We start from the raw sequence: 13,865 nt of genomic DNA, 5'->3' as shown, positions 1-13,865 counted from the left end.
TGAGCCGAATCTGGGTTTAACATGATTTGTGGAGCTCCCTCTGGTGTTGTGATCGTGGTATTCACTGACCTTTGGGAAGTATTTTGTCATGTACATGGGTACCTTGGTCGTGTAGTGTATCTTGTAGACCAGGCCCATTGCAAGTTGCTGTACTCTGTCGTCTACTCTAAGCCATCCTAGGTTGTCAAAGTGGGCAGGGGTGAGGTGGGTTCTAGGAGTAAGGTCAAGCAGTAGTCTGACCAGTTTGTTTTGAGATGTTTGTAATTTTGTTTTTAGCGCCTTTGAGGTGCTTTGGTACCATGAGGTGCAAGCATAGTCGTAGTACCCTTGAATGAGTGCTCCTGCTAGAGTCTTCAGGGTATTCTTGTTTACCAGTGAGGAGATCCGGTACAAGAATCGTGTTCGTTGGTTGACTTTTTTTATTACATTGGATGCCATTTTGTCACAGGAAAGATTGTGAATGAAATCTACTGTAAGTACAGTTACTTTTGTATAATGTCCATAGCTCCACCATTTTTTACCGGATTGCGACACGCTTTTTTTCTAGACATTCACAGAAAGGTAAAGAAACAATATATGTTGTATTTTATGGCAATAACATTCAGGTTTGTTCGACCCGTGAGATATAATCACGAAAACCACGTCAATATTTTTCTTCACGTCAGCTGGCTACAGCTTTGACAGCAGCTGGTGTAAGCTGGGTAGTTTTTTTTTTTTTTTTTTTTATCTACTTTTTCTCCCATTTTCTATATTTTCTCCCATCCCAATTTCGTATCATCCAATTCAACCCTCCCCTGTCACGAACGCTGTTTCTTGCCTCCCACAAGCCGGCTGCAATGTGGACTAAGTCATACATAGCACAAGTCCCCTCCGGTACTTGAGGTAACAGCAGTCGCATCTTTTCACCTGCGCAGCTCGATCTCTCAGTGGCGAGGAGTAACGCGTGGGAGGCTCACGCTGCCCCCGACACTTCCTGATTCTACTGCGCAGGCGCACCAACCGACCTGTAGGAGTCGCTGTCCACAACGCCCGATCCCCACCCATCAGTTTCCCACCCCCTAATACGGCCAATGTGTATTAGTATGAACGACCAGCTAAACTGAAAGCAATGTGGAGCGCTGGGCTCGAACAGGCAAGCCCAGCGTCTCCGTCATTCGTGGCGAGCGCCTTGCCCACTACGCCACGTAGCCGCCCTTAAGCTGGGTAGTTTTATGAAATTTCGACGTCCATCGAAAGCCCTGGGTTTTAGGACTACAACGATTTCATGACGGCGTAATTTCCTCACGTCTAAATCATCCAGTTTCCGATGCAATGCGTAGAGATTTGTATAAGCTCATATTTAGCTAATAACGCTTAAAATCATTGGTAAACAAACGTAGTGTTGCAAATATACACTTTGACTGCTGTTTTGATAGGGTTAGGGTCTTTACTCTTGGCTACATTTGAAAAAGAAACGCAACAATTACTTAATAAATCTCGGCCCGGTACCGATCAGCCTTAAGGCGTTAAACACTTATCTGATATCCCTCTTTGATCGATTTGAACATGCTCATGTTACTGATAATTATGGGTACCAACTATGAATGAATGAATGAATGAAAACTTTATTAACAGATTGCAGAATGGGTACAGTACAGCACAGCTCAATTGGGTTGGGTAGGAGGGGTGGGTGGGTGACACTGTACAACTGTACAAACAACACTGTACATTGGATTATTGACAAGACCATACTTGGTAATTTACTGTACATTGGAGGGGGTTGTGTTCGGACATTTACAGGGGCCAGTTTCGAGTTGCAGTCTCCCTTAGGTGTTTTTTGAGAGTGTTTTTGAAAGTGGGTAGTGATTCACATTCCTTTACAGCTTTGGGTAGGGCGTTCCACATTGATGTGGCATAATTGCGAAACGTGTTTAGTCCCTTGTTTGAGCCGAATCTGGGTTTAACATGATTTGTGGAGCTCCCTCTGGTGTTGTGATCGTGGTATTCACTGACCTTTGGGAAGTATTTTGTCATGTACATGGGTACCTTGGTCGTGTAGTGTATCTTGTAGACCAGGCCCATTGCAAGTTGCTGTACTCTGTCGTCTACTCTAAGCCATCCTAGGTTGTCAAAGTGGGCAGGGGTGAGGTGGGTTCTAGGAGTAAGGTCAAGCAGTAGTCTGACCAGTTTGTTTTGAGATGTTTGTAATTTTGTTTTTAGCGCCTTTGAGGTGCTTTGGTACCATGAGGTGCAAGCATAGTCGTAGTACCCTTGAATGAGTGCTCCTGCTAGAGTCTTCAGGGTATTCTTGTTTACCAGTGAGGAGATCCGGTACAAGAATCGTGTTCGTTGGTTGACTTTTTTTATTACATTGGATGCCATTTTGTCACAGGAAAGATTTGCCTCTAGGATGGAACCCAGGTAGGTAATATGAGCCTTAGGATCTCTAACTAAGAGCTGTAAGTGGCCTCAGGGCAGGACGGGTCAGTCTTTTCTTAGACCTGAGTGCGGCCTCTTGATATTAGCTAGTGATGAGCGGTATTTACCTGTTTTCCCGCTCTCTCCAATCTTGTGCCGAGGTCACTTGCTGACTCAGGTTGGATAACAATCCTGCTTCTACTCCAGTGAGACAAAATGTCGTCACGCTGAACGGTGCTTTGTGTGTTCTCTCTCTCTCCTGTGACCTCATAATAAACGTCTATAATCGGATCGGCCTTACCTCTGCGATACAACAGTAGTAGAAGCATGAAATGTAGCAGAGAAAGTGAGCGGGACAGTTTAGGAGTCTGCCATGTGACAGTTTAGACTTTATTTGGTTGATTTTGTTGCTTGATCTCGCCACCCTCTCTTGCAGGGAAGAGTTGACTGCTGACAAGGGAGGCGTTGAGGTCACCTCCGACCCTGAGGTGAGCGACGGCAAGGTTCAGTTCAGAGTGGAGCGGCTGCGGGAGCTGTTTGTCGTCAAGTTCCACATCCTGAACAACGGGACGAACTCTGTTCACTTCACGTATTACACAGCCCTGCACAGGATGCGCTGTTTCTCCCTGGTGGACGAGAGGAGAGTGACTCGAGCCTGTCCACTGTTGCTCTGTCCTGGTGAGAGTACCAAAGTTAAAGGAACACGCCAACATTATGGGAAAGGAGCTTACCGTCTCCTCCAGAGTCAGACAATAAGATGGATACCAGCTTCCATTAATTTTGTATTGTTGTGTATTTGACAAATAAAGAACTTGAACTTGTGCTAAGCTAGGCTAGCTTGCAGTCGGATAGCTTTCTACTGAAATTGTTATCCGCTTGTTTATTATACTGTAGTGGCAGTACAATTGAAAAGGTTGTAAGTATCCCTTGTTATACCCTGGATAGTAGATATTTAGATTCTAGTCTATTGTAGCCATATTTATTGTAATACATAATATAACTGATAGGGCATACAGACCCTCATCTGCACATTGATTACACTGCCTACTTGCTCATATGCGTATACTCAGAGTTAATTTATATTGTTTACACTGCCTATTTTAACTTTTCTACTGTGCTATAATTGTATTACCTGTATTATGTCTTCTACTATTACCATGTACCTGTACCTCCCCTCCCCCATGCTGCTATGATGCCTGAATTTCCCCAAGGGGATCAATAAATGGGTTATCTTATATCGTCCTCCACAGGAGAAGGCTATGACGTGGTGGTCGAGTATAGGCTGAACCACTACGGCTACTTCCCCGCCACCATGTACTTTGAGTTCTGCCCGGACGCTCCGGGATCCAAGCCCTTCTGCATCGTGAGGGAGATGGAAGCCGTGGCTAAGACCCAGCTGGCTGTGGAGCTGGGGCCCGTGGCTCCATACAAGCCTTATCAGGTGGTCACATACAAGCCTGTCAACACTGTGATAGAGGAGGGAGAACGCCCAGAAAGGTGAGATGGATCAGCGGGGCTGGATTTTAAAAGACGCTAATATACTGTACAGCACACGCATGCAGCACACATCCCTAACTAGCTCTAGTTCCGGAATCATATAAGCATTTGTTCTTAATTGCTTGCCTGGATAAATAAAGGTTAAATAAAATAAAATAAAATCATTCCAGGATTTCTTTTCATAAAGTTCCCCCAACTACTGGCTTGGAGAGAGAATTCTCCAGGGAATTGGTTGAAGCGAGTTATGAGGCATCATGACTCCCTCACGTCTCTCAGATTCATACACATGTGGTTCCAAGAATATAATTTGTGATGTTTTTTTTGTATTATTTGATATTGATTATTTATGTTAATCATCATGAGATGTCCCCTCGTTTCCACCTGTACAGCAATGTGGTCCAACGTCTAAAAATGACAATGACATTGGGAGACTACAAATACCCTGGCTACCTGAAGGACCTGGCGAGGCGGAGGCTGAAGGAGTCAGAGTCCCTGTCACGCACAGCCAGAGAGAACCTTGCATCAGTGAGGTGAGAGAATGACCTAATTCACCGTCTGCAACATTTCTGAAACTCCCACCTCTTTTAGTTACTGCTTGGCTATGTCCGACCTGCCTGTCCAAGTCAACTATCCGCCTCATTGAAGAACCAAAAGAAAAGAAAATGTGTCAGTATTTCAAGTTCAACAAAACATTTTACATTTTTTTATTTGTATTGACTTCATCCTCATGGGTTGTAATGGTTCCATCAAATGCCTCTGTCCATTATATATTTTCTTTCCCGGTAACCAAAGAATGTATTTTTCAGTTTGATGAAATTGTGCCTAAAAGACTTGATGGATTTGTTTTTTGTACAGTCTATTGGTTGTTAATGTTTTAATGATAGATATTGATGGCAATAGAAAAGCATTGGCCTATTCTTCCCTTATCTAAAACTGGGCCTCATTCAACAATACTCTTATTATTTGTCTTATATTCTTGCTTACCTGTCTGTTAAGAGAACAATAAGAAAAGCCACCGCCACATTCATCAAGCCGTTCTTAACGTCCAAATCTGTTCTTACCCAGGTCGGTTGCATCATGCATCCCACTCATTCTTAAACTCAAATGCGCGTTTGCGCTCACTGCATTTGCATAGAGTCACGCCCGCATGCTCCTTATAAGGCAGGTGAGGTGTATGCAAAACAGCTTGAGAGTTTCTGGTATTGCATGCTGATCCATTCAACAAGAAGCGGTTTGCAAATTGCGACTGATCTCAAAATGAGATTAGATTCAAATGTATTGTTATTATACAGCACAAGTACAATACACCATCCAACCAGAGAGGATAAATGCATTTAATGCTCCAGAAATAAATACATATAAATAAATAAATAAATAAATAAATAAATAAATAATAAATAAATAAATAAATAAATAAACAGCTTAGCGAGGCAGCCTTAGCGCATGTCCGAGCACACACACACACGACACACACACACATTTGAATACTTTATTTGGTTCCACAAATTATATTATATAAACAGGGAATCAAATATTTCTGGGCGGGATCGATTGCCTTTGATTTGCGGTGTTGCCAGAGGTATGCCAGACGTGCGTTTTGTTGCATCGCGGAGAATATTCCATTATTGAAAAACCGCTGATCAGAATTGTCACCAGTCTGCCCCACTTCTCTGCGCCTCCGGGAGTAACAGCAAAGTTAGGTCTTACCTGGAGTAGTTTTGTGTTCAGTGTCCCCCTGTACGCTCTATCTCATGTCTCTGGAAAGTAATCCACTCGCAATCTGACATTGGTTGCACACACACACACACACTCACGACTCAGTGCATGTGTGTGTGTGTGCGACCAATGTCAGATTGCGAGTGGATTACTTTCCAGAGACATGAGATAGAGTGTACAGGGGGACACTGAACACAAAACTGCTCCAGGTAAGACCTAACTTTGCTGTTACTCCCGGAGGCGCAGAGAAGTGGGGCAGACTGGTGACAATTCTGATCAGCGGCTTTTCAATAATGGAATATTCTCCGTGATGCTAAGACTTATACGTATTGTATATGTGTGAAATGAATCGTTCCAGCAATGTAGGCTTTGTCAATACTGAACGACTGCGGGCCGTGGCATGTGTTGTGTCTGAGTTGATGTATTCCATACATCTCAATCTGAAACGGTTAAGCAGCCACTCATCTGGCTCTGCAAATAGATCTAGAAGATATGTGTTCTATGCGTACGGCCTGGGCTGCCAGAGCATCTAACTGTTCTAACAGCAATATATAATCGATTTCAGAAGCATAACACACGCAATAAGTTATAATAATAATAATTATTATTATTTTTGACAAGTTCTGGGATTTTAAAGTCGTATTTGGGAGCAATTGTCCAATGGTAGGTTTTTTTTTCTTTTTTTTTGGTAAGAATTTCTTATTTCAGTAAGAGTGCTCTCTTGTAATTTGTTCTTACCTGAGAAAAAAGCAACAATAAGAAAACTTTGCTGAATCCCAGGTAAGAACAAAGTAAGAGGAAATGCTAGTTAAGAACGAAATCTGTTCTTATATCGCTTCATGCATGAGGCCCATTGTGTCTACGCTTTTCCAGAGGCCTCCTCAACCATCCTCTGCAAATGAAGAACTACGCCCGCCGCTTCCACCTCCTGCTCCACCTAGAGGAGATCCAGATGGAGGTGGACATCAGGAAATACGACCTCCACGTCCAAACCATGACTCAAGACCGAAGCAATAGAAAATTACTCATCCTTAGAGTAAGGATGTCTTGCACTAGCACACCTTGAACAACCTACTTACCACATGTATACAGTATGTAACTACTAGACACCAGAACCAGGTATCTCGTGTGAGCCAGTGACGGCTGATTCTGGGCCTTTAAAGAGCCCGGGGGATGAGCCCTGTGCACAAAGTGGACCAATGATGATGCTGTCCAACAGGTCCCTGGTGTTGCTGAGAACAGGCCGTCTGTCCTAAGAGGAGATTGTCTGAAGGTGTCCAAATCTGAAGACAAGGTCCAACCCATTACTGTGTATACAGGCTACGTTCACAGGGTAGAGTTAGACAGTGTGAAGCTGGGCTTCTCAAAGAGGTAAGAGAGAGCTTGAACACCTCACCATGCATTTAGTTAATCGTATGAGCATCACTGTTACAAAAATGTATGATATCATTTACCAGTGGTATCGTTTGAATTGGATTATACCATGGTATCATTTTAGTGCAAAAGTGGTAGCATGGCGATACATGACCTTTACCATGGTAAACTATTTATACAATGGCCGGTATCATGGTAAAACTGGAACTACCATCAAACTATTGTACCTTTTTTGTAAGGGCAAGCACAGGTGCATCTCCCTTGAGTGTTTCTTCTTCATCATGAAGCATGTCTTGGCTGCTTGATACGCACATCTTTTAGAAGGTAAAGAGTTCTCCCCTACTTTCTCTCTCTCTCTCTCTCTCTCTCTCTCTCTCTCTCAGGTTGGTGCAGAGCTTTATCACTAACACGAAGTTTGACGTGGAGTTTACAATCAACCGCTTCCCCCTGAAGCTGCAGCACCGGGCGGTGGACCTGGTAGACGGACAGTGGCTGGAGGAGGTGCTGTTTCCCTCGGGCTCAGCTGTCACCAATGTCCCCCTATCCAAGTTCAGGTCCGGCGCCTCCACATGCACACACACACATGCATAGTGCAGACATAGTGTATACAGTAATGGTATATGATATAAACATACACCCACACACACTTTTATACAGTCCAAACGTACACACAAAACCACACTGCAGTATTATATACATAATGTACATAATGTTGATAATGGTAATATCAAATAAATATAATCTGTATAGTCCGTAGGAGACACCTGTGACACCTTAATAAGAACAGGCCAGACTGTCCGTAATAAGAATACTGTGTCCCTTATGAACAGGCCAAACTGTCCTTAATAAGAAATTAGAATACTGTATCCCTTATGAACAGGCCAGACTGTCCTTAATAAGAATACTGTGTCCCTTATGAACAGGCCAGACTGTCCTTTCATTCCTTTAATAAGAATACTGTGTCCCTTATGAACAGGCCAGACTGTCCTTAATAAGAATACTGTGTCCCTTATGAACAGGCCAGACTGTCCTTAATAAGAATACTGTGTCCCTTATGAACAGGCCAGACTGTCCTTTAATAAGAATACTGTGTCCCTTATGAACAGGCCAGACTGTCCTTTAATAAGAATACTGTGTCCCTTATGAACAGGCCAGACTGTCCTTAATAAGAATACTGTGTCCCTTATGAACAGGCCAGACTGTCCTTAAATAAGAATACTGTATCCCTTATGAACAGGCCAGACTGTCCTTAATAAGAATACTGTGTCCCTTATAAACAGGTCAGACTGTCCTTTAATAAGAATACTGTGTCCCTTATGAACAGGCCAGACTGTCCTTAATAAGAATACTCTGTCCCTTATAAACAGGTCAGACTGTCCTTAACTCATTGACTGCCACACTGTTTTTCTATCTTTAATCCCTGGTGCCGGCGTTATTGACAATTTTCACGATGTTTGCGGACCCATCGTATATTCTATATGATAGCTATGGAGACATTAGTATGGCTCATTTGACAGGCACTATTTATAATCCAACAGGGGAAAAAAAATTCTACATGCCTTTGTTTGTGCGCTATCCCACGCAAAAAATCGCCCCGTTTCACAATAATCCAGGCTGGTTTTCTGGATCGTGAGATATAGTGTTTTGTGCGCAAATCGTGCGGGTTGCTTGCCTGAAACCTATATTATTTCCAGGTCAAAGGTAAACACGACCATTACGTTTCTTCACAAGGGGGGGGGGGGGTTATGATCTGCTATCATCAACATACGACGCTGCTATCATTACAAAAGCATGTTTTATGATTAGGTTAGGTAAAATAGACGTTTCCTTTGTCAGCAGGTACTCCACTCTTGCTCCAAGTGTCTTGGATCAGAACAGGATCAGATCAGTTGTGCCTCGGAGTGCTTGGGCCCGACTATACCACGGAGCAGAATAGGTTACCTCAGAGTCCTCGGCCCGTTTGACTATAGTATTTTTATGATTTACCAGAAGTGCTGAGTCCAATGTAGTCTGGGGAACACGCACGTTATCATCCATAAGTGTGATCGTTTTGTCTTCTTCATAATCTCCAATAGTTTGTGATCGCCATTGCTCTGGAGTGCTCTCAACTCCGGTGGCGACTAATCTGGCCAGCAGTGAGTGAGCAAACCGCCACCCACAGTAAACTAGCCCAGTTCAAAAGGTAGGCGATACTGCCACCTATAGGGATTCGATCGTCATTTAAATTCTAAGTTAATCAGAGGCCACGGGGGGGAAAAACGAGATATCTCGTGTTTGGCGCTCAAGCGTTGGCTTTCAGAAACGAGATATCTCGTTTTTGGTGCTCAATGAGTTAATGTGTCCCTTATGAACAGGCCAGACTGTCCTTAATAAGAATACTGTGTCCCTTATGAACAGGCCAGACTGTCCTTAATAAGAATACTGTGTCCCTTAACACTTTGAGCGCCAGCCATGAGTTATGCCGTTATTTCATGCCACCGTTGAGTGCCAGGTGACAAGAAAACTCGTTTTTAATCGTTATTTTTTTTATTAGCGATTTCCAAATCAATCTAGCCTCACGTTACCACTCGAACTCTCTCTGAGCTCGAATTGGGAAAATACCGCCCCCTATCGTCACCCGGATGGTAATGCATCCTTTGGATTGGACTGAATGAAAACGCATGGGGAAAAGAAAGTCCGGATTCCACATTTTACTTGTCAGGCATGTAATCCGAGCCTACTGCAGTCATCGCCGACCCTCAGAGGAGCGTGGATTATGTGTTTCGACCACCCAGCGTTGGATCAATAAACGCGATCGATATTTGGAATGGCGATCAGGAATTGGAATGGAATTGACTGCAAACAAGTCATTGATCGCTCTCTCATTGAATAGAGCGTCGGCATTCAAGCTCTATTTTTAGCTCCTCCCCCCGGCACGGAAAGTGTTAAGAACAGTTACAGTGGGTGACAATATTGTCACAAGGAAAGATGAAATTACCTACCTAGGTTCCATCCTAGAGGCTAATCTTTCCTGTGACAAAATGGCATCCAATGTAATAAAAAAAAAGTCAACCAACGAACTCGATTCTTGTACCGGATCTCCTCTCTGGTAAACAAGAATACCCTGAAGACTCTGGCAGGAGCACTCATTCAAGGGTACTACGACTATGCTTGCACCTCATGGTACCAAAGCACCTCAAAGGCGCTAAAAACTAAATTACAAACATCTAAAAAAAAACTGGTCAGACTACTGCTTGACCTGACTCCTAGAACCCACCTCACCCCTGCCCACTTTGACAACCTAGGATGGCTTAGAGTAGACGACAGAGTACAGCAACTTGCAATGGGCCTGGTCTACAAGATACACTACACGACCAAGGTACCCATGTACATGTCAAAATACTTCCCAAAGGTCAGTGAATACCACAATCACAACACCAGAGGGAGCTCCACAAATCATGTTAAACCCAGATTCGGCTCAAACAAGGGACTAAACACGTTTCGCAATTATGCAATCAATTATCAATTATCAATGTGGAACGCCCTACCCAAAGCTGTAAAGGAATGTGAATCACTACCCACTTTTAAAACCACTCTCAAAGAACACCTACGGGGGACTGCAATTAGAAACTGGCCCCTGTAAATGTCCTAACCCAACCCCCTCCAATGTACAGTAAATGACCAAGTATGGTTTTGTCAATATTCCAATGTACAGTTTTGCTTGTACAGAATCAAATCAAATCAAATTTATTTGTAAGGCCCGACAACACACGTTAATGTCCCCATGGGCCGGACACGTCTTCTTTAAACAAGTCAAGAAGAAACATAACAATAAGTCAAGAATAAAACAAGAACACCATAAGGTCCAACAAATTTAAAATAAATGCAAATAAATGAATGAATGCAAGCACTCCCAGACATACCCCACGCGAAGGTAAGGAAAAACTCACAAACCTAACAATAGGGGAAAATGCATCACAGGCAGTGTGGAGGAGAGAAACCTTAGAAGGGCCATTCAAGGGGGGATCTCCCTTCTTAGATGTCGGTGATAGTAGTGGTGCAGACTAACAGTTGGTAAGCATGCACTCATGTGTGTAGTGAAACACAGATGAGTGCATGCAATAGCAACTGAACATTTTGAAAAATTAAAGATAGAGCTGATAGCGATAGCAACTGAACATTTTGAAAGATTAAAGATAGAGCTGATAGCGAATCTATTGTACAGTGTTCCCCACCCTTGAATGTTTTGTTCATCCATGATCAAATTGTTCTGAATCAAGAAATCGTTTTTTTTGTTCTGTTTTAAAGGTCTCATGTTTTGCTATTCCTTTCACTATTTGGGCAATGTTACACAATTCCTGTGAGTCTGGAACACACCTCTGTAAGGTTTAAAAAAAAAAAATTAAAATGCATTGTTTTGTATTTCTAATCAAGTACTCTAAAGCAGCATTTTTCCACTCCAAGATTTCAAGCTGTTTTGGGCTGGGCTCCGCCCATAAGCATTTTGAGTGACAGTCACCCACACAGCGTGATACATGTATACAAGAGAGAGAACGAGAGAGAGAGAGAGGGAGAGAGAGAGAGGATACATCGCTCTGTGTGCGTGTGGGCTGTGTGAGCGGCTCGACTGTGATTGTGTGTAAAATGCAGGTGGAGAGAGAGAGGGAGAGTCAGGGACAGGGAGACCGCTTCCGCATTATTCCCACTGCTCCGTTGTTGAGCGAATTGTTGATTCTCTCTGTCGGCACCCGCACACGTCAACCCGTTTGAGGAAGTGTCAGTATTTCCACTCGCTCTGTTGTTGAGTGCGCTACAACCAGTGATGCAGTCGTAATAGGGGCAATGCCCAAACGCCACGTGCACGCGCGCTCCCGCGCACGCGCGTGCGCATACATGTTCCCTCGGTTGCGCACAGAACAGATGATTATTATGCATAACAATGTTTTAAATGTAATTGTAGTTACAATTTCTTTAATTGAATTAACTTAAACTAGAAAAGTAAATACAAACTAAATTAACAATGTAACTTAGATTTAGTTTACAGAAGGACAGTTTCCTTCAGACTGAAGCACAACTTGTCTCATCCTTCCAGTCGGTCACCAACCCCCCACCAATTGGTAGCCTACAGGGCTTGTATTTTGGTTTGGCACTTCTCGTTGATCGGTATCCTATTATTATGCAAAGTCTAGGTGATAAGTGCCGGCCGGGTACTTATCGCACGGCGCGACGAGTCCAGTGACAATTGTGAATGCATTTTTGTGCGCGCGCGTGCACATCCTTGCGCGCACTTCTGCCTCAGTGACATACCTAAACGCGTTTAACCGCGTTTGTGCACGACTGCATGCCTGGCTACAACCATAGAGGGGGTGTTAGTTATGCAGATCAGCAGCACCTACTGACGTCAGGGAGCGAGTCAAATCAGAACGGCTTAGTTTAGTGAGGGAGGATCTCGTGAACTCGAGACTGGACTGATGAGCCAAAATGAGAATTAGGGACATCGACCCCATTGATACAACCCCACATTGCTAGAAAACAATGCTAAACACTGGAAAAGGCAATTTATAAGACATGGGACCTTTAATAAAAAACCTGACGAGTCGCTGTCTCGCGTGCTCCAACTGCTTTTCCTCATTTCTTCGCATGTGATGCTCTAGCTTGCTCTAGCTGGCAAGCAGGCCAAGAAGATTCTTAAAAGAACAGCTTTTAAAAGTGAATTGTATCCTTTGAGTGACATCCTTGAAAATGAAAAATAGTGCTTGGAAAAGTACTTAATAGTCCTTGAATTTCATTTTGCAATGTCTGTGGGAACCCTGCTCATGTATATATCATCCGTATGTCATCAGAACTCCTGACTTTATGCATCATGCCTTTATGTACCCATGTACATGTCAAAATACTTCCCAAAGGTCAGTGAATACCACAACCACTACACCAGAGGAAGCTCAACAAATCATGTTAAACCCAGATTCGGCTCAAATAAGGGACTAAATACGTTTCGCAATTATGCCACATCAATGTGGAACGCCCTACCCAAAGCTGTAAAGGAATGTGAATCCCTACCCACATTCAAAACCGCTCTTAAAGAGCACCTACGGGAGGCTGCAATTCGAAACTGGCCACCGTAAATACCCAAAACCCCCACCACCTCCTAATAGACAGTCTCCTCCCCACCGCATGTATATATCCCCTCCCCGCCGTATGTATATCTCTCTCCCACCCACCCACCCCCTCCTAATGTACAGTCCCCTCCCCATCATATGTATATACTCTGTCAGGATCTAGGGGTAACAGTACTGTATATTTGAATACTGTTTATGTCACAAATGTATCAGTACTAAATACCTATATGTCCCTATGCCATAAATGTCATGTATGTTGTGTATGTCATAAATGTCTATATGAATTGAAAATGGGGGACCCTGATGGAAACAAGACAAACGTCTTTCTCAGGTCTGCATCCCCTTAACAATTGTGTGTATTGAGCCGTACTGTATTGTACCCATTCTGCAATCTGTTAAATAAAGTATTCATTCATTCATTCATTCATTCATTCATTCATTCATTCATTCATTCATTCATTCATTCATTCATTCATTCATTCATTCATTCATTCATTCATCCTGATGATGACTACTCTGTGTCTTGTCCGCAGTATGTTTAACCGTCAACTGGAGAACAACCCGGAGCAGCAGGCCGCCATCCAGCACATTGTATCCGGGTCGTCTAAACCTGCTCCCTACTTGGTGTTTGGGCCTCCAGGAACTGGCAAAACCATCACTCTGGTTGAAGCCATAAGTCAGGTATTCTTGCAGCGCTTTACACTCTCGACCTTTCAACCTTTCATGTAAAGTCGGAGTTATTAGTCAACATCTTTGGCTAAAACAATACATTTAAATCATGTT

At 43.3% G+C, this 13,865-nt stretch overlaps 1 protein-coding gene across 1 annotated transcript in view; it reads left to right on the top strand.

Annotated features, from left to right (window-relative positions):
- mov10a (Mov10 RNA helicase a) overlaps positions 1–13,865 on the top strand; it is a 47,275-nt gene that overhangs the window by 4,600 nt on the left and 28,810 nt on the right. The window contains exons 4-10 of the mRNA XM_084315675.1: positions 2,834–3,075; positions 3,648–3,894; positions 4,284–4,424; positions 6,484–6,646; positions 6,830–6,981; positions 7,368–7,538; positions 13,616–13,763. Of these exons, the coding sequence (XP_084171801.1) occupies positions 2,834–3,075; positions 3,648–3,894; positions 4,284–4,424; positions 6,484–6,646; positions 6,830–6,981; positions 7,368–7,538; positions 13,616–13,763 (1,264 nt within the window). The remainder of the gene's footprint in view (positions 1–2,833; positions 3,076–3,647; positions 3,895–4,283; positions 4,425–6,483; positions 6,647–6,829; positions 6,982–7,367; positions 7,539–13,615; positions 13,764–13,865) is intronic.

This window comes from Notolepis coatsorum (genome assembly GCF_963971535.1).
Source record: "Notolepis coatsorum genome assembly, chromosome: 6".
NCBI classification, from domain to species: Eukaryota; Metazoa; Chordata; class Actinopteri; order Aulopiformes; family Paralepididae; genus Notolepis; species Notolepis coatsorum.
This window is presented reverse-complemented; position numbering and strand designations above follow the sequence as displayed.